This window comes from Thamnophis elegans, chromosome 6 (assembly GCF_009769535.1).
Source record: "Thamnophis elegans isolate rThaEle1 chromosome 6, rThaEle1.pri, whole genome shotgun sequence".
Classification (NCBI taxonomy): domain Eukaryota; kingdom Metazoa; phylum Chordata; class Lepidosauria; order Squamata; family Colubridae; genus Thamnophis; species Thamnophis elegans.
Genome location: NC_045546.1, coordinates 71,967,079 through 71,989,194, shown reverse-complemented (window position 1 = coordinate 71,989,194; position 22,116 = coordinate 71,967,079). Strand labels below are relative to the sequence as shown.

Genomic DNA, 22,116 nt, shown 5'->3' with positions numbered 1-22,116 from the left:
GCCACAGGATTTCTTTTTATCCATCAATTAATATGAAACATCATATGAGTTGTCATAACCATTACTGCATGGTCTTATATATAATTATGATTCAAGGGGGGAGAAACCACTTGAAACTGCTTGTTATCAGGACCCTGGTTTAGGACAAAGATTGTCTTTGGCTCTGGCTTCAGGATGTGACACTTCTGGGCAGCTGCTATGGCTACAGATAAGTATAAATGAATTGTGGACCAATTGCTTTAGGCCTCATTAACATTCTTGATTTCTTTCCCACTCCTAAATTCTTACTGGCATAAAAGCACTAAATTTAATTTTAATTTACTTAGAGAACACTTATTCAGTTTATCATTAACTCCAGTATTCAATTAATCTGGACCTATTGCAATATGGCTGGGAAATGGGATAGAGATCAATTATTTTGGTGCAAGATCTATATTGGGATGCCCACAGGACATGTGGTCTTAGTATTTCTCTTGCACAGCTCAGCAGCCTTCGATACCATCAACTATCACATCCTCGAACAAAAGGAAGAAGAGGGCAGGTACTGGAAAACAGATCAAGGGGGATAGCATCTTAGATGCCAAGAGGCAGATTTTATTGAATCCAGTGTGCTCTGGAAAAATTATGTTATCAAGTTTATACAAAACAAAACAGTTTACACTATTCTTGCAAAACATCAATGCCTAAAATAAGATATGATCAATTTGCTACGTACAACATATGCTTTAAACCTACAGCAAAAAGAAACACATTTTAAAATGAAAATGTTATGATTCTACTTGTTTTATGTATAAAAAAATAAAATAAACATGTCACTTAACTTGGAGCAGAGTTGCTATTTGCAAAACTGTGACATTTTCACTTTTATGATGAAAAAGCCTGAATTAATTAAAACTATGTTTTAAACTGTATCTTCTAGTCCCATCTTTTATTGCTTTATATTTTTTAAATATTACATTGTCACATAAATTGATATCTTCTCCAACATGACCCTCAAAAATGCCTTAATATTCTTTATTCCTTATTATCAACATTGAAGGCAAAGAAAGAAGTACCAGTGGCTAATATGTTTTCATTATAGATTGCTAACAAATTTACATAGAGAAAAAAAAACAGCTGTTTTTATTTCTTTTAGGTGAAAAGTTTAAAGGGAAACTAACACAATCTTTTTTTCCCTAGGGAAGTTGGTATTAAATCAAAAACTGAATTGGTAAATGAAATAAAACTGTTCTCAGCTTAGGTGGGAAGATTATTTCATTGTTTAACTTTAAAATAAAGGAGTTGGGATGTGCTATGTGGCTGAGAGTGAAGGGAAAGTGCTGAAAAGATCAGGGTGGCAGCCAGGGGCCATATGTAGTGTTAGGACCTGGGAACAGGAGAATAGGTAATACCAACCAGCCTTTTTACTTTATTGTTAGCATTAGGGTAAAAGCTCAAATTAACATTTGTCTTTAAATATTATTCTGTTCTCCAAGTAGTCTGTTATTGTTATTGAGTTGAAGGGATAGTTGCAGAGTGTTCCATTTATACAAAGATAGAAATTTAGACTGGGATTATTCAATTCCATAAAGACAGTGATGCAAAATGAAGAATTGTATGTCAACAACATGTCACTGTGCACTGCTCAGATTTTTAGTAGCCATACTGCGCAAGACCACAAACTATTTTTACTTCCAAAGTATTATGTAGGTGAGATTCCAGGCTCTTCATTTATTCTGTTCCATTTTGTTTTGAAAACAGTTTTTCTATGTTTTGAGGGAGTGGGGAGCTATAAAAATTCCAAGGGGGATCATTTAGAGCTGGTCAAGACCGAAGCCATATAAGTCTCACCAATAAATTGTGTTGTGTTGACAATGGGAACAACCCATCCTAATCATATGGATGATGTGAAATGGATTTCTACATACAATCTATTACACAACCAAAAGGAAGTGATGATAATGAATGTTAAAGTTTCTGGATGCTAAAGTGGTTTGATCGAAGGAAATATACTGAGCAACCATAATTATTTAATTAAAAACAGAATGAAGAAGGCATGGTGGATGGTAAAAGTATTATAAGAATCCTAAGATTTCATAAGAGCATATTTAGCAATCTTTAATGAAAAAAATCTGTAACAGTGGACAAACATCTCTGAAAAGACAGTCATTGACACTGTTTATTTATTTCTGCATTTCATTCCTTTGTAAGAGTTTGTTTTGAATTTAAAGCTTAAAATCCTGTTATATCCCTATGTGAAATGATTGATTTCCCTAGATTAAAAGTCATAATTTGTCTACAATGTATAAAAAACACTTTTCTGAAGTTTTTCCCCGCTGACATTTTTAAAGTGGTTTCTCATTACCCTCTTCCTAGGGCTGAGAGAGAATGAATGGCCCTGGGTCAGTGGCTGGCTTTTGTGCCTAAATGACCAGAACCCATCACCCACCCATTGACTTCTAGTCCTATGCATTCAACAATACATCAAAATAGCTCTTGCCATGCTAGATGCTTACTAGTTAATTAACAAAGAGATAGAAAATCTGGAATGCTGCTATAGTACCTCAGAATACATTGGAACATTAAATTAGTGTAAGAACATAAGTTCGGACAATTTTATTGCATTTGTCTGACATAGAACTGAAAACACTAAAAATGAGCACAAGGGAGCAATTGCCAAATTATTTTCATGTGTATGTGTGAGGGAGAGGTGCAGAAAGAGCAAACTTTTTATTGGTTAAACTAAGTTGTATTAATACATTTATTCTATCTGGCTGGCCACAAATTAGCCACGTATGTGGATGACACTAACTAGATCGAGGGGAAATTCAACTATGGAAGTCATAAGAAAAAGCAAGCTGCTATGATGAAGGGAGACTGCAGATCATGACATTTTATTTCATACTATTGATCCCAAAAAGAAATTCATTTGAAATAAGGAAACACTAAAGTATAACTTTTTGGGTAGATTGAAAGGCGTGTTTACACCCACGCATCAGCTTGATGTTTTTCTGTTAAGAATGACCTTTGTGGGTTATGTAGATAAAATCTTTGCACACATGCCTAGCTAAAGATCCCTTCTTATAAAACCAGAGTAAAACGAAGCATACATACCAAATAAAACAAAACAGGACAGTCCAGGCTAAATGTCACTGGGACAGTCAGGAACGCTGTTCTTATTACTGAAAATGTAATGGGGATGGATGAGATCTACATGGAAGCTGAGGTGTCTTCAGGATTTCCAGAGTAAATAGAGCAAATCACATTAAAGACAGCAGACTCAATGGAACACTGAATGGGGACTTTATCATAGCTTTCTCAGTTTGTCAAAATCCAATCCTCTCTGTCCAAGGTTCAAGAAAATTAAAAATAAGTGCTATGCAATTTTGTGGTAAATAGCAGGAAGAATCCACCAACAAAGATTCCTAAAATAGGATTTGCATAAGCAAACCACCCAGTGGGATACAAAAGGAAAACAATAATATGCCCACCAGGTCCAGTGTATCCTTTGCAGAATGGCAAATGATAACATCAGCAATAACATATGTGCAAATATATGCTTTTTACAAACCAGTGTCTTCAACTAATTATTTTAAAACATGTGCCATGTACTTATATTGCCTTCTCAGCTAATAATGTCCCTTTACATCCATTTCCTCTTCTCCAGTCTCCATATGTTAATAGATGGTCCGATGATCCAAATATCTGAATTTTGTTTTGTATCAAAACAATTTTGGTTCAAACCTTAACATAGTCCTGAAGTTGATATGCGCGGGGATACAGACTTTTTCAACTGCACTATTTTTTAAGACACAGGAATATTATTAGTGCTTACCTTAACAAACTTTTGCCAGGATAAAGAGGAAAGGGAGGGGGTGTCATAAAGTACTTTTCAATCTAAAAGTGCTAAAGAAATAGTCTCAATAAACATTGAGAACCCATAACAGATTAGTCCAGGCATTGTATTTTAAATTAAAGGGGGGGGGAAGTGTTAAATCTCCTTTGAGTCACATTTGGCTCCTGGTGACTTCATGGATATATCCATGTAGTTTTCTTGGCAATAATCAAGTTAAAAACCAGGACTTCATCTCATGAGTCTGCCGGGGCCTATTGGCCTAAAACTATTGCTTGGAAATATTCTAAACAACCTAGTGATCACATTCTGCTGTTAAGAATAAAATGGCAGCAAGGTTCATCTCTACAGTCTGAATTCAGTTAAGATTCCTCCCAAATCTCTGTCTGGGATACATTACTTTCCATAAGGAAGTCATTGTGTACTACTTCTGAAAAGTACAAGTCCATTCTTGTTAATAAGTACCTGGAATTTAGCTCTCACAGCGCTGTTTATAACATCAGAATCATCCAATGAGATGCAATATTCTGCAAAGTAGATAAGCTGCAAGGAAACTTTCTTAGGAAAGAAGAATAAAATAAATTCCTTTCGTTTTTTTCTCCAAAAGCAGTCAATGCAATGTATACTCTTCTTTGTATCTTAGCTATAGTTCTCAATTCATAACTTAGTCTTCCATCAAATAACTTAAAAAAAAAACTGTAATAGTTCAGTTTCTCTGGCTCAGAGCCAGGTAAAAGTTAGTTAGCCCGTCAGACTCTCTGAATTTGTAAATCTTCACATCAATATAGGTGGTTTCCAAGTGAGCGTTTGTATGTGTGAAAATATGGCTTAGAAAGAGACTAAGCCAAGATAAGAAGAGGCCCCCACTGAGCTTCCCAGCCTTCATAGGGGACCTCATACTGCTTGGAAATGCCAACCATTTTCATATTGCACTGGTACAGAAGGAAGTTGCATCTCAACAGACTGTCCGTAGGATCAATGATCTCTGCACATAGGCAAATTTACAAAAGTGAAGACATTAAATTCTGTCATGATGGAGAAACACAAGAAGATTCCATAGAGGGAAAGGCACACACACCCCAGTTTCTTATCTAACTTCCACTTGTTCAAATGAACTCCAAACACCTGGAAATAGAAAGAAAGTCATTACTTCTATATAAAATCTAGAGCTGGCTCCCCCATATCTATGAACCAATGTGAATAATCCGTGACCCGTCAAAAGCGCGGAGGACAAAATCGCGCTCGACGAAAGCGCTCATGTGACGTCATCACAGCGTGACGAAAAAAATTAAAAATTGAAATAAAATTAAAATTAAAGCAAGCCGATTCACATAAAGGTAAGGGTTAGGGTTAGGGTTAGGGTTAGGGTTAGGTTAAGGGTTAGGGTTAGGTTGAGAGCGTTAGCGTTAGGTTTAGTGTTAGGTTAAGGGTTAGTGTTAGGTTTAGCGTTACATTAACGGTTAGGTTTAGGGTTAGATTTAGGGTTAGGTTAAGGATTAGGTTTAGGGTTAGGTTTAGGGTTAGGTTTAGGGTTAGGTTTGGGGGGGTTAGGGTAAGGTTTTAGCTTTATTTTTACATTTTTCGATCACAGCGCGATGTTTTCGTCGCGCTGTGATGACGTCAAATGCGCGCTTTCGCCGAGCGCGATTTTGTCCTCCGCGATTTTGTGGTGGAACCGAATAATCTTCTCTCCTTTAATCCTTCTTATAAATCAGCAGCATCTCCTCTTCCAAGAGCAACAATCTGGCCTAGGTTCCTTGACAAAGAGATCCTTATGAGAATAACCCAACAGATTTATTATATCGCATATTATGTTTCTCAACCGCACTGACTTAAGAAACTGTTCCATTTCATTCTTGGTACTGAATAAGATAAGATCCAATTTGCAGGTCTGAATGCTCCTTTGCTTTCCATCTAAACATGGGAACTGGTACTGATAAGAGTTTGAAGATCAGCCACAGGTATTACCTCTGTGGAGTTTAGATTCCCCCACCCCCAATGGCCAATATGCCTACAATTCCTTTTTAAAATATAAAGAAATATATACTTACTGTGACAAAAACTGAAGCCAGCAACAAGCCCACAGAATAGATAAGTCCACGGCTATTCAATCGAATCTGAAAAATTAGTAGCATATGTTAAGAATTCTATTATTCACCTTATTTCCAATGAACTGCAGTTATAATTTCTATGTAAAAGGAAACTGGCTGTCAGAACTATATATACAGTTTTAAGCAAGTCTGTAATGCCACATCTTTAGGATCAAACTGAATACTGCATTTGGAGTATGGCTGGACCCTACCAGCAGGATCAGCCCGTCATCTACCGCTGTACCTTCTTTCCAAAAGGCCAATGAGAAGTTCATAATTATACAGAACAAAGGGGATGGTCTTTCTCCATAGTTTGGTAGTCTGAGATGCATAAGGCATGGATGGCTATGTCAGCTCCTCTCCATTAGTTAATTAGGAAAGAAAGACCACGAGACTCCATGCGTAGAAATCAAATGTACTTTTACTAATTAAGAATGGTTAAAAGGCAATGCATAGCGAAATCTGATTAATTAGGCGCGAAAGCAGTTGATATATAGAATAGCCCATTCCCCACCCCTTGGCATCACAGTCCCAGTCCAATCATAAGTCTTCCAAATGTCAGGTGCAAGATAACTTCAAAAGGCATCACGAAGATGGAATGTCAATGCCGTTAGACCTGGCAGGAAACACCCACGCATGCGCAGTCCGATCAGTCGGTGAACTCCAGAACCTTCCACCAGCACAATGAGTAACCCCTCCCAAATACCATGCCCTCCCTCCCCGTTTCATGGCAGCTGAAGCGATAGCAAAGCAGAAGCTGACAGGCTAATTGTGGCTGATGGCTCCTGAAAAATCCACCTAACCTAGCCATTTTTTTCACATGTGTCTCCCTCCATTCAATACAGCTAGAAAGATTTTCCAGGAATCTTCTACATTGTAGGAATAACTGGAGAGATTCACTATCCTGTTAATCTGGCACCTGGCATCAAGCACTTGACACTCTCTAGTTTCTTGGGCTGAAAAGACGAAAGGGGAGAGATGTACTTTCAGATTTGCAAAATTCTATAATCATTCAGTTGGTTGTGCTTCCTGTCTGAACTATTTAGCAAAGCTCACATTGTGTGAATAAAGTATGGGTGACTAATGTGTGTATTGCTCTGGCTTGCACTTACAAAGACATATTTGAAATTGCTTAGACATGAAGTACCAGAAAGCACAGTGTGTTCTGGGATTTGAGTAGTATTTGCAGAAATAATGAAATCGGGGGCTTTTCTCTAAAACAGTCTGTCATGTTCAAAGACTGCTTAATTGCTGAAGGCAAGAGTTGCTCTTATACAGAACAGAGTTCTATTTTTTAAGATGTCTCTTGCTTCAGTTCAGGTTTTTTCTTCTGTGATTTAAGTGCTGAAGGCAACAGCTGTTCTTACAGGGAGCAGTTGCATTTTATTGTGGTTGAATTTTGCCAAAAGAGAAATCTGTTTTAAAAAAAAAACCTCATTCTGAAAGGACATTCAATTCCTCATATTTGCCTGAGGAGAGAATGATAAAGTCAGCCAGAAAAGGAAATTTAAACCTTATCTGAAACTTGTGAACCTTTGACTTCTCATTATCTCATGATAGGATTCATGATAGAACATAGGGCAGAAAAAGAAAGTAAAAAGAGCTTAACATCATGTCAAATGTTTCCAATCTATCCAATTCAGTGGCTTAAAGAAATGGATGCTAACCAGCAGCTTCAGGGTTTTTTCCTTGCTATAGAATAATTTTCCAGGTGCAGCAAATGACAAATTAAAAGATAGCTAGCTGTTGTGGCCCAGCAGGAGCCGTTGGAGCTGCCACAGGACTCCAACAGCGAGGGGTCCTATGAGTCGGCTCTGGAGAACGTGGAGGACCCTGGACAGGGTTCCGACTCCGAGCAGGGCGCAGAGAGGCTGGTTGGCCACCAGGAGGCGCCTGAGCCTTGGACCAGTGGGGAGGAGACAAGAGAGAGTGAGCCGGAAGCCAGTAGTGAGTTGTTCCTGGATGCACCCCATCGAAGAGCTAATAGACGTCAGGAACAATTACGCAATTACAGGAAGTGATTGCTTAGGTCATAAAATGGGGAAATATTCACTTAGCAAATGTGTCACTTAGCAACAGAAATTTTGGGCTCAATTGTGGTCGTAAGTTGAGGACTACCTGTATTTCTGAACCCATATTACTTTTCATAGTTGTTCTGAAAAAAAACATTGGGAAGACTATGGGAAATGGGAAGACTATGCTGCCTTTGAGAAGAAGTTGGATGAGAAAAACATGAAAGAATTTTACAAACATGGCATAACCAACTCATGGATAAAAGAGGAAACAAACCAGAATAAGGTACCATTATGAAAAACATATGAAGAACGGTTGCAGGAACTGGGTATGTCTAGTTTAATGAAAAGAAGGACTAGGGGAGACATGATAGGAGTCTTCCAATATCTCAGGGGCTGCCACAAAGAAGAGGGAGTCAAACTATTCTCCAAAGCACTTGAGGGTAGAACAAGAAGCAATGGGTGGAAACTGATCAAGGAGAGAAGCAACTTAGAACTAAGGAGAAATTTCCAGATAGTTAGAACAATTAGTCAGTGGAACAGCTTGCCTCCAGAAATTGTGAATGCTCCAACACTGCAAGTTAAGAGATTGGACAACAATTTGTCTAAAATGGTATAGGGTTTCTATAACTCTGTAACTTCTATTCTATTCTATTTCATTCTCATAAGATGCCGTGTATGAACATAGGGTAATCATTGCCAACCTCATATAGAACATCTATCTACCAGTTCATTGACTTTGGCTGCATAACATTCTGTGAGACTGCTCCTAGCTAGGCTATGCAAATTCATCCTTTACTTCTGCATTAATTTGTTTTGCTTCCAATGGATATTTGTCTAGCTTCTTCATTCAGCTTGTATTAAGATTGGTGCTGCCTTTTCTCAGGCTAATTTAGATTCATTTGATACAGATTAACAGTACAGTGTTACCTTCCGCTTGCATTTGGCTAAACTGCCTGTCCTCCATTGCCAATTTGGCATGCATTACATAAACATTCCAGATTTCCTGCTGGAAACCGTAATTATATGGAAAAGTATGCTAAATTTTCAGCATTTCACACTTGATTAGCAATAGATTAGCATTCCCTTTGGGAGAATATAGGGTAAGTACAACACAGACAGGACAAAAAAGTTTAAAAATAACTTTTAAAAATAAAACAAAATCTGTCAATCAATGTACTGTAAGCTTGTTAGATTGCACTTCACAAACATCTGGCAATATCTAAAGAAAAGATTGGTTGACCAAAGGTCACAGGAAATCACACTTTAAACCTGGCATCAGAAGCATTGCTACAGACTGAACAAAATTACATTGTAGGATGTGAGTGTCATTTGCAAGTGTATCTTCTACAATACATCTGTCCATGGGATGGGTATTTAGGTTCACCGACAAATGTGTGCTGGACAAAAGCGCGTTGATGAAACAGTGAGTTCTAAATCGCACTGATGAATTAGCACAGAAGCGCGCCGACAGAAGCACGCTCTAAACCTACGTGACCCGACAAAAGGGCGAACGACAAAACCGCGCTGACTAAACCGCGTCGCTAAAACCGCGATGTCATCAACGCGCCGACAACAGCGCGCCGAAAGAAGCGCGATTTAGTTAAGGTAAGGGTTAGGTTTAGGTTTAGGTTTAGGTTTAAGGTTAGGTTTAGGTTTAGGTTTAGGGTTAGGGTTAGGTTTAGGTTTAGGTTTAGGGTTAGGGTTAGGGTTAGGGTTAGGTTTAGGGTTAGGTTTAGGGTTAGGTTTAGGGTTAGGTTTAGGGTTAGGGTTACAGCGCGCTTCTGTCGGCGCACTGTTGTCGGCGCGCTTCAGCGCTCATTCGTTGGTGCGCTTTAGAACTCGCGGTTTTGTCACTGTGGTTTAGTCAGGCGCGCTTTTGTCGTTCGCCCTTTTGTGGGTGAACCCTAAACCTAACCCTAAAGGTAACCCTAAAGGTAATCCTAAAGGTAACCCTAAACCTAACCCTGAACCTAACCCTAACCCTAACCCTAACCCTTACCCTACTCCTTACCTTAACCATAATCACACTTCTGTCGGTGCTGTTTTGTGGGCGCGCCTTTGTGGGCGCGCTGTCAACGTTGCGGTTTTATCGCCGTGGTTTCGTCAGCACGCTGTTCTCAGGCGCGCATTTGTCGGGTCACGGGGTATTTATATTACTTAATGTCATATTCCATAACAGATACATAGTACAAACATCTGAAGATTATATTGGATTTTCTTTGTTAATATCAACTTTGCAGAAAGATTACAAGTACGCCTTTTTCAAGGAAAGTGTCCCATATTTTAATACGGGAAGCAGCCTAGTCTAACCATGGGCTGATTCAGTTCAGTACCAGGAATTTTCCAGGATTTAAGACTGATTCCCTCCTGGGATCTTCTTGGAAAGCAGAGGCGCTACGTTAAATTCCAGCCTTTCTCTTCAGCTCTGAGAAACTGGCAGACATTGTATGGGGAGTAGGAGTGAAGCCTGTAGGGAATGCCCTTTATCCTGAGGATGGGGAAAACATCTGTACTCAGCCAGAGTTCATTTTGTTATACAAACTACTTTTTCCCTCAACTAACATAATACAACTTTGTTCATTACTTCAAATGGATACTGCACAAATGCTGTTATGTCCTGAGGAATGCAAACATGTCTGGTTGCATATTCAATTAAAAAGTGACAGTATCAACAAGTAAATATTAGTTCTGGTGTGTGGGAAGCCCGTGCAAAAAGTCCATCATAATACAGAAGCCTAACATTAAATTAGAGGCATATTAAAGTCAGTTCAGTGCAGTGGTTAAAGTGTTGGCCTTTGGGCCAGCCTAACTCAGCTTAACCCTAACCTTAACCCTCACAGGGATGTTGTTGTTATGAGGAAAATAGGAGGAGGAAGGTAGATTGAATATGTTCAAAATATGCTTTGAGTTATTTGTAAAAGTAATAAAGGCAGAATATGAATAAACAAATAAATAAATAAGGATTGGGTTAGGCAACAATTAAGTTTCAAAGGGGAAAAGGTGATTCAAGGCAGGCATATCGTGCCACAGAGCACCTTGTAAAATCAGGCATGTCTTTTCTTAGGACTCTCTTCCTCCTTAGGAGAAAGGCTAGAGATCATGAGACTATAGCAATACCAATAGCACTTACCCTTACATCCCATCCCATAGTGCTTTACAGTATTCTCTGGGCGTTTACAATGTCAGCATATTGCCCCCGACAAACTAGATCCTCATTTTGCTGACCTCGAAAGGATGGAAAGCTAAGTCAACATTGAGCCGGTCAGGATCGAACTCCTGGCTGTGGGTAGAGTTTGCCTGTAATACTGCAATATGACAGTACTGCATTCTAACCACTGCACCACCAGGCTCCTAGACACTGAAAATGATTTTTGCAAAGGGTTTTTTTCCCACCAAAAAAGTGCCTTGGGCACAGCTCACTCTTCCTGCCTCTGATATATATATATACCCTGACTCTTATGAGTACATTGAAGAGTGGAACACTATACTTATTTATGTAAAAGCAATCTTACTTAAGACACATTATAATAATATTGTATAGTGTTGCACTCTTAGTATTAGACAAGTGAAGCGGTTGACATGATGTGCCAGTGCCTGGAGGCTGTTAGGGTCTGGATGGGGGTTAACAAGCTTGTACTCAATCCAGACAAGACCGAGTGGCTGTTGTGTTTTCCTCCCCAAAACTTGGTCAATATTCCATCACTCAGGCTGGGGGGTGAAAACCTACGCCCTTCAGACAGGGCTCGCAACTTGGGGGTCCTCCTGGATCCACAGCTGACTTTAGAACACCATTTGTTGGCTGTGACCAGGGGGGCATTTGCCCAGGTTCGCCTGGTGCACCAGTTGCGTCCCTACCTGGACCGGGAGGCACTCGCAACAGTCACTCATGCCCTCGTGACCTCAAGACTGGACTACTGCAATGCGCTCTACATGGGGCAGCCCTTGAAGAGTATTCGGAGACTTCAACTCGTCCAGAACGCAGCTGCGCGAGCGATCGTGGGTGCACCTCGATACATCCACGTTACACCTATCCTCCGCGAGCTGCACTGGTTACTGATCAGTCTCCGGATACGCTTCAAGGTGCTAGTCGTAACTTATAAAGCCCTTCATGGTATTGGATCTGGGTACTTGAGAGACCACCTGCTGCCAATTACCTCCCACAGACCCGTTAGATCTCACAGGGTTGGCCTCCTCCGGGTGCCATCTACAAGCCAATGCCACCTGGCTATTACCAGGGGGAGGGCCTTCTCTGTGGCAGCTCCGGCCCTCTGGAATGAACTCCCCGCAGGGATTCGGACCCTCACCTCTCTCCAGGCCTTCCGAAAAGCCGTCAAAACCTGGCTTTGCCGGCAGGCCTGGGGGTGATGAGTTCCCTCCCCTCTCGACATGTATGGTTGTGCGATTGTTGTTGACTTTTATTATTTGTATTTTGTCTTTTATGTTCCCCCTTTTTTTCCCCTTTGAATTGTTCGCCGCCCTGAGTCCTCCCAGAGAAGGGCGGCATACAAATAATAAAATACAAATACAAATACAAATACAACCTGTGACATGTTGGGTCTCATTTCAGAAGTATTTCCATTTATGTAAACAGAGAAACAGAATGACCATAAGGAGGGCAAAACAGAAGTAACTTCCAACTTTCTGCTGGCTTCCCCATTGGCTTTTTGTCTTATAGGAAGCTGTTGGGGTGTGTTGGAAATAACAATCACATGACCATAGCAGCAGCAGCATGGCAGTACTGAAGAAGCCACAACTGGATCTTTAAAGGTTTTCAGAAACAAGACATTTCCCAACAGTAAGAGAGATGGATTCCCGTTAGTCACCTTAGTAGTAACAGATGTGTATATTTTTGTACTTGGCTCTATTCCAGTATACACATGATCTAACTGGAACTTCAGTGGGATCATAATACATAGTTAGAAATAAAGTCTGCTGGGACAGCATATTTAAACTATAGCTGTTTAGAATTGAAAATGGTTAGAAAGAAAGATTTCAGTATTACTCAGAGTATGTAAATGCATTTCATATTTTCCTTCAAGAAAAAAGAGTTACATGGTGTCAATTTTACATGCTGCTTCAAAAAGAGTCCCTGCTACATGATCAATATTTATGATCCATCAAGATAGGTGAAAAAAATCCACTTTCAGGCCTCTAAAAAGTTAAACAACCCTATATTGAATCAACTGTTAATTTTTTTTTTCCTGGAGCCATATAAATATCAGGACAATGTCCAAGAAACACAATTATTTTCCAGACATATTTCTAACTAGTATTTGTTGGCTTGCTTTTATTTTCTTTCGGTTATCCAAATATTTTTAGTGGCAAGCCGCCATTGTTTCAGAGGGCTCAGGGCATCTCTAGCAGACAAATCTTCTTCTAAAGGTGATGGGATGACTTCCAGATTCTAGATGCTCAGCTGGGCTCACAGATGTACAGAAAGAGAGAAGAAGAAAGGCATTCATCTGTCACCACAAAATAACTGAGGATTAAAGTTCATGCCCTGTTAACAATGCATTTCTTGTTCGTTCAACAGAAGGACTTTCTTCCTAGTTTGTAAGTTGTTCTCTGCCTAATGAGCAATTAAAATAAAATGTTTCTGCGTCAAAATAATGCTCAGTAGTATTGCATCAGTATCAACTATTTCTTACTTTGCCTTCAAAGGCAGTAAACACATGAGAGCTAGAATATGTAGAGGCAAAACAAAGTGTAAAAATTAATTTAAAATGCAGAAATATCATAGATATATTACAGAAGACGGGGTTTAAGACTTTGATTTTTATCTAGCATTGCTATCCCTGTCATTGTTTTTTTAACGTCTCCTTAATTCCCAAAATACAATACCAAGAAAATGCATCTAGGATATTCTTAGAGGGCAGCCTGATCCAACGCAGGATCACTGCATGAAAGGGCCAAGAAATCACTTTTCTTCATGCTGAATATGTTCTTAGGGTCTCTTTAATGAATAAAGCAGGCAAATTTCCCTAGGGAATTTTCTCTGGGTAAAAATTCACTGGGAATGTTGCAACGGAGGAGTTTGCAGCTTTTCCATGTACTTGGATTATAGACTCAGCTGCCCACAACAGCATCACAGCCGTGTTTCCAGATTGGATTACTTGAGGCAAGAAAGCTTCCTGGCATATGACTCAAGAAACAAAAAATACTGGGCGAACAAAAGCTAATTATCCCTGGCTAAGGTGTTGGCAAGATATACTTCTAATCTATGCATCAGAAGTCCCACACTGGGAGAAAAGTCCAATGGGTGGGGGATCTTTGAAGAACCAGGAAATGCACAAAAGAATAACTGAAGAAAACCCAGAAAGGAACAAGAGTACTCCAATGACTCCCCCTTCTGGCTGTAGCATACTTCATTGTCACTACATTGCTGCTTCCTCTTCTCACAACAGACAAAAGGTTGCATTAAAAAGCACTAGCTCTATCAAGAAAGCAATATTTAAGCACCAGCCATTAGGAAGCTGATTTGCAGAGTAAGTCGTCTTGAAGTTTGACCAGGAAATCACCTCTTAGACATTTCATAGGGAAAGGAAGCCTATCAGTATAGCTCATGCCATCAACTGAGAACGTTACACACGGAAGGGAAAGCGCTCCCCTTTCTCCACTCCCACAGTATAAGGGAACCAGCTACCCCCGGAGATCTGGACCATACCCACTCTCATGGCCTTCAGGAAAGCTGTAAAAACTTGGCTGTTCTGGCAGGCCTGGGGCTGTTGACCTCACTGTTGAGGTCCAGCCCCGATTAGAATGAATGTATGAGGGTGTTGCTGTTTTTAAACTGTTTCTTTTCTCGTTATGTGTTTTTTTTCTCTTATTTTTTTGTAAGCCACCCGGAGTCCTTCGGGATTGGGCGGCATATAAATATATTTAATAAAAAATAAATAATAATAAAACAGTTATTCAATAGCAATACCACTTAGACTTATATATTGCCCCATAACACTTTACAGCCCTCTCTGAGTGATTTACAATATATAAGCATCATTTGCTTATTGTCCCCAACAATCTGAGCCCTCATTTTGATGAACTTGGAAGGATGGATGGATGAATGAGTCAACCTTGAGCCCCATCTGAATTGAACTCCAGGCTGTGAGCAGTGTTTGCCTGCCTTCTAATCACTGCATCCTCCAGCCTTCCTTTCCTTCTTAAGACGGGTGGTGGGTGATAGTGGAATAGTCTTTTAGATTGGGGCTCCGCCGTAGAGTTTTCATTTCTCTTCCATGGAACAGGCAGGGGGGGGGGAATTCCCTTCACAATTTCACTGAATAAAAAGATGAGTTTACAATATACTGTTCAAGACAAGCTGACTCCAGTTCCCTTGCATGGAGAGTAAAAAAAATAAGAAAATAGGAAGAGCAGCATTCTTTGCTTTCTATTTCTGCTGCCATACTTGGCTCAGGGAAGATGAGGACCTGTTACTAAAGCCAAAACCAACCTATTCCAGGAAGTATATAAAATAGTAGAATTATAAAATTGGAAGGAGCCAATTCAATCCTCAGGTCTAATCCCCGATCAGTACAGTTAAAACATCCTTGACAGATAACTGTCACAATTATGCTTGAATTCATCCATTAAAGAGATGGCTGCCAGCTCTGTCAGTAATTGGCCTCAGTGTTAAATCCATTGTTGCAGATGAAAAGTTCCCCCTGCCAGCTTCCAATGCAGCACCTAATTTCTTGGATTTGGCAATTTTTCTTCCTTTGGCATACTCTGAAGTGTCCGAAATGTGTGGCTATCTGTTTGTTCCTTCTGTGCAATTTGGGGTGGGGAAAGAGTAGAGAAGAAAGTGCCTGATGCTTCCTGTTCAACCTGTTTTTGCCGTTGTTGTTTCCATTACCATAACTTAATATGCACCAGTAGTGGTTTGGTACCAAATTACCCTCATTAAGGAGTGTTAAGTTTCCATGAAACTCCAAAGGTTAGAATCCACAGTTGCTGTATCCTTACTGTTTGTACCCTCTCCTGTGAGTCAAGCTATTGTCCAAAGCACTAAACTAATCAAACAAACAAACTAATAATTGGAAACTAATCAAGGAGATAAGCAACCTAGACTAAGAAGAAATTTGCTGACAGAACAATTAATCAGTGGAACAACTTGCCTCCAAAAGTTGTGAATGCTCCAATACTGGAAGTTTTAAAGAAGAGATTAGACAAACATTTGTCTGAAATGGTATGGGGTTTCCTGCCTAAGCAGGGGGTTGGACTAGAAGACTTCTAAGGTCCCTTCCAACTCTGCTATTCTGTTCTATTCTGCTGGTTTCTATGAGGATATCTCTGTTCTTTGAGTCACTGAAAGCAAAACACAAATACAGCAGAGAGAGACAAAACAAATTTAAAGTTGAAATGAACTTAACGAAATTGTATGCCCAACTACTGTAATGTACATTCATATTAATAGGTATTGCAATGCTGCTACAAGGAGGCTTGCCCTGAAATCTGGTAATATGATCCCCACTATTGCATCTGGAGTACTCAAACCAATGATGATGACCTAGAAAAATAAAATGAATTGCCAAGTTGCTTAAGTCATACATAGAACAGCTATCTGACCATATCTCAGTAATTGGCTCATTGTTAAAGGGTTGTTATGGACAAAAGGCTTTCTGTGTCAGTTTTCATTGAAGAACTTCCTGTCTTTGATCTGGCATTTTTTCTTCCTCTGGCATAATATGTTCTATTCCAATTATTTTGACTCTTCAAACTTGGATCTAGCTTCAAAAATATGACAGGTAGCTCTCAAGTAGGATCTCAAGATAAAACTTCAGGCCCCAGTTCATTTTCACTCTTGTGTTTTAAAGTACAGGGGGTCCTCAACCTTATAACAATGGTTTACTGACCGTTTGAAATTACAGTGCCACTGAAAAAAGTGACTTATGACTATTTTTCACACTTATGACCAAAAGTGACTTATGACCATTGCAGCATCCCATGGTCACATGATCAAAATTTGGATGCTTGGCCACTGACTCATATTTATGAGTCAGTTGCAATGTTCCGGGGTCATGTGATAATCTTAGCTGGCCTTTTGACAAGCAAAGCCAACGAAGAAGGCAGATTGAGTTAATTAACCATGTTACTAAGTTAACAACTGCAGTGATTAAATTAATAACTGTGGCGAGCAAGGTTTAAACTGAGGCAAAACTCACTCAACAGTTGTCTCAATTAGCAACAGAAATGTTGGGCTCAATTGAGGTAGTAAGTCAAGGACTACCTGTACCATCTGTAAAAAGGTTTACATTTTCTCTTATTACTTTTTCAGATTGTATGACTTTGCTACCATCTAGTGGTTATCCAGATTTTTGCAGCCCCAAATCTGATTGCTCTACTTTATTAAATGTAGGATGGAATGCATTGAAGAATTCAATTATATTACAGTCATTATAGTTTCGGGACGGCGAACCTATGGCACGCGTGCTGCAGGTGACACACGGAGCCATTTGTCAGGGCACGCACGCTGGCCAGCTGACTTCAACCTTTTTTTGAGGCCATTTTTCGCCCTCCCCAGGCTCCAGAGGCTTTATAGGAGCGTGGGGAGGATGAAAACAGCCTCCCCTGCACCCTGGAGGCCCTCCGAAGGCTTCAGGAGCTTCCTTTAAGCTTCCGGAGTGCAAAAAAATGGCCCTACGGGGAAACTGGAAGTTCAGTTTGCTCGTAGGGCCTGTTTTAGCCCTCCGGAGGCCCTCCGGGAGTGCGGGGGATGCTGTTTTCACCCTTCCTAGGCTCCTATAAAGCCTCTGGAGCCAGGGGAGGGCGAGAAAAGCAAGCAAGAAATGGGGGGGGGAGCATGTGTGCATGTGTGCTGGGGTCACGCATTGCATTATGGGTGTGGCACGCCCACGCATGACCCCCCTGCGCTCCCCTCGCTTTTGGCACGCGAGCCAAAAAAGGTTCGCCATCACTGTTATAGTTCTATAATATAAATTTCAGTTCCTATTATAGTCCAATTTAAGCCGTCCATTAGACATGGATTTTTACTTTATTTTGCATTTAGCAAATCTTATCCCTAAATAGGTCAGTTCAAATTGATGCTGTTTATTTTTTTCTAATAAGACTGCTCTCAAAAGGCACATTCTTTTTCATTATGAATAAGAATTATTTACTGTATTTATTTATTATCTAACTATATTTATATAGGACCAGATCAGGGATTTGGAACAGCAATGTGTAATTATAGTGTCCAAGATCTCACTGTACAAAAGAATTACTGGTAGCCAGAGAAACAAAGTTAGCAAATATGCTCAGACCTCAAAAGCAAAACCAGGTCAAGACTTAGACAAGGGATCTGGAGTTCAAAATTTAAGCTTCAAGAAGAAAACGGAGGGTTCACTGGCTGTTGGATAATCAGTGTTGACAAATTAACACAACTAAGACAGTCAGTGAAGGCTACTCTTAAACAAAGACAGCAACTACTATTTCATCTATACTCAGCTGGTGTTTTTTCAAGCTCCCTCAGGTCTAACTGTAAAATCATCTAACCACATTGGATTATTCTCAGGTTTCTCTCATCTTTGCAATGCTCTTCCTTATGTTTTGTCAGGGACCATTCTTGGGACTGCATCAGCGGGTCTAAATCAATTCATAATGCAATGGGATTATCTGATTTTTCTTCTTCCTCTATGCCAGTGTTTTTTAACCTTTTTTGTGCAAAGGCACACTTTTTTCATGAAAAAAATCACGAGGCACACCACCATTAGAAAATGTTAAAAAAAATTAACTCTGTGCCTATATTGACTATATATAAGGTGTTTTTCCCACGGCACACCTTACACTATGTCACGGCACACTAGTGTGCCGCGGCACAGTGGTTGAAAAACACTGCTCTATGCCAGGAAGGCAGTGGTGGGATTCAGCCAGTTCGCACCTATTTGGGAGAACCGGTTGTTAACTTTCTAAGCAATTTGGAGAACCAATTGTTGGAAAAAAATCTCATTATGGTTTTTTTCCACTTTACAAGGCTAATCCTGTGAGGAAGGCAGGAAGGAAACATTCTGTTGTTGTTTCTAGCCTAATCTTTATTGCCCTGCTTACAGAAAATGTCTCTCCGGTTAACCCTTATGACATTGTAACATCCCATCTATGTGAGTGACGTTGAGTTGGCCATGCCCACCCAGTCACATGACCACCGAGTCCCGCCTACCTAGCTGGTCATTAGGGCAGAGAACCAGTTGTTAAATTATTTGAATCCCCCCACTGCAGGAAGGGCTACTTTTACATTGGATGGCTAGTGAACATCCAGTTCCACAGCAGCAAAACAATCAATGTTTCGACTCTATAAAGTAGCTTGCTCCCATTTGTTCCCTTTTCTATTTTGACTGCTTGGATACTAGCTTATGCAGCTTGGTAAAGAGAATTGTTTTGTTTTGACTTCTTGACATGTGATTCTGAAAACAGCTCGTATTTTCTTTCTTGTAAATTTTCTACAATCAATTATAAATATAAAAATAAATAACACAGGTATTGTAGAATAGCACTGGATGTGAAATGGTGCTTGTGTAAGTATATACTGTAAATCCATTGGAAAGGATTGTGGAATTTGGATTGAGGCAGATTTCTAAGAGGTCTAGCAGTGTATGGAGAGTAGACATCAATGACTTATAATAGTTCGCAAACTATTTTCTGTAACTTGTTAGTTCATTTATTTTGGGTGTGTGTGTGTGTCTTGTAAGGTCGCATTATTACCTGTCGAACAGTCCACCTCTCTGGGATGGACATACTTGTTCTAGATGATAGCATTTTATGCTTCTCATATAATCCCCCCCACCTCCCCTTTTAATTTTATTATTGAAACCAAGAAATATAAGCTGCTGAAAAGTTTTTTGGGATTGGGATACTAAATAATGAAAGCAAAAGAATAGATAAGTCAGAATTACTGCAAAACAGAACTAATTGTAATTGTAATTTTTTTAGTTACATAGGATTGGATTGGATTTAGTTTATTTGTATGCCGCCCTTCTCCGGGAGGGACTCAGGGCGGCGAACAACTCAGTGGGGGAAAGGGGACATAAACACAATACACGTAATTAAAATACACGAGAATCACACAGCCATACAAGTCGAGAGGGGAGGGGAACTCATCAACCCCAGGCCTGCCGGCACAGCCAGGTTTTGACGGCTTTCCGGAAGGCCTGGAAAGAGGTGAGGGTCCGAATCTCCGTGGGGAGTTCATTCCAAAGGGCCGGAGCTGCTACAGAGAAGGCCCTCCCCCGGGTGGTAGCCAGATGGCATTGGCTGGTGGACAGCACCCGGAGGAGGCCGACCCTGTGAGATCTAACGGGTCTTTGGGAGGTAATTGGCAGCAGGCGGTCTCTCAAGTACCCAGGTCCAATACCATGAAGGGCTTTATAAGTGATAACTAGCACCTTGAAGCGTATCCGGAGACCAATTGGTAGCCAGTGCAGCTCGCGGAGGATAGGTGTAACGTGGGTGTACCGAGGTGCACCCACAATCGCTCGCGCGTCTGCATTCTGGACGAGATGAAGTCTCCGAATACTCTTCAAAGGCTGCCCCATGTAGAGCGCATTGTAGTAGTATATAGAGAAGGTATATAGAGAAGCTATCATTTTTAATTGTATCCACTGTTAGCCCTTGCTAGCAGTAAGGTGGTACCAGTCAAAAATTTTATCCACCTTAATTCTTAATTTCTTCTGAGTTTTGCTTTTGTCTAGAAAGTTATCTTCCATCTTATGCATTTGCATTCATTCAGGCAAATGTAAAACTTACAACAGAGCCATAGTTTACTGCTAGAGTCTGTAGAGACCATGGAAGGCCAAGGCCAACCAGAATATCAAAGACATTGCTTCCGATGGAGTTAGAAACGGCCATGTCACCCATTCCTGCAACACAAGAATAGATAAGTCAGAATTACTGCAAAACAGAACTAATTGTATTTTAATAAATTTATATGCCGCCCAATCCCGTAGGACTCCGGGCGGCTTACAAAGTACAAGAGTAAAAATGAAAGTTAAAATATAGGGAAAGAGAAAACAGATTTAAAAGCAACACACCATACACTCAACCTAGGTGGGGCTGGACCTCGTTCATGGGGTCAACAGCCCCAGGCCTGCCGGAACAGCCAGGTTTTAGTGGCTTTTCAGAAGGCTGAGAGAGTGGGAAGGGTCCGGATCTCTGCAGGTAGGTCGTTCCACAGGGCCGGAGCAGCTACAGAGAAGGCCCTCCCCCGAGGGGTCGTCAGCCGGCATTGTCCGGTTGATGGCACCCGGAGAAGGCCCAGCCTGTGAGATCTTATCGGCTGTTGGGAGGTATGTGGCAGGAGACTGCTACTGAAGCATTGTTTTTATTATGACCAGTTAAGATGTTGTAAAATCATATGTAAGCTTTCTTCAGAACAAAGAGCATATAAATCCAATAAACCAAACCAAACCAAACCAAAGTATAAGCAGAATTTAAGAAATGGAGAAATACTACTCCAATATTATTATAGAGAAATTTAAAAAGCCTCCCTAACATCTATCTCTTGGGACAAATGGAGGGAAGATGCTTGAAGCTTCCTGTTCATCCTGTTTTTGTCATTGTTCTCATTAGCATAACTTAGTATGCAGCAATAGTGGTTTGCTATATATTACTTTCAATAAAGAGTTTAAAGTGAAGTTTTATATGAAACTCCAAACTTTAGAGTACACAATGGCTATAACCCTACTGTTCTTTTCTTTCTTCTCCTTTCTTCTCCCGGAGAGAGGTAGTGTCTATTTGATTATTCCCAGTTTTCTAGGTAATCTGTTTTTTTTCTTTTTGAGTCATTGACAACAAGATACAAATACAACACACAGAGAACAGATTTAAAGATGTGAAACCATGTGCCAAACTACTGTAATGTATTTTAATATTAATAAATATAATAGCAATAGCACTTAGACTTATATACCACTTCACAGTGCTTTTACAGCCCTCTCTAAGTGGTTTACAGAGTCAGCATATTAACCCCAACAATCTGGGTCCTCATTTTACTGACCTCAGAAGGATGGAAGGCTGAGTCAACCTTGAGCCTGGTGAGATTCGAACTGTCAAATTGCAGTCACTGGAGTCAGCAGAAGTATCCTGCAGTACTGCATTCTAACCACTGTGCCACCATGGCTCAATAATAATAATTGATACAATTGATTGTTTAATAATACCTGGTAATGATAACTATGTTGATTTTTAAAATGAA

General features: G+C 40.1%; 1 protein-coding gene across 1 annotated transcript in view; it reads right to left on the bottom strand.

Annotated features, from left to right (window-relative positions):
- Positions 1-573: 573 nt before the first annotated feature.
- Positions 574-22,116, bottom strand: part of SLC24A3 (solute carrier family 24 member 3) — a 167,224-nt gene continuing 145,681 nt past the window's right edge. Inside the window, 3 exon segments of the mRNA XM_032219148.1 lie at positions 574-4,957; positions 5,884-5,949; positions 20,670-20,782. Coding sequence (XP_032075039.1) covers positions 4,808-4,957; positions 5,884-5,949; positions 20,670-20,782 — 329 coding nt within the window. The 3' untranslated portion in view covers positions 574-4,807.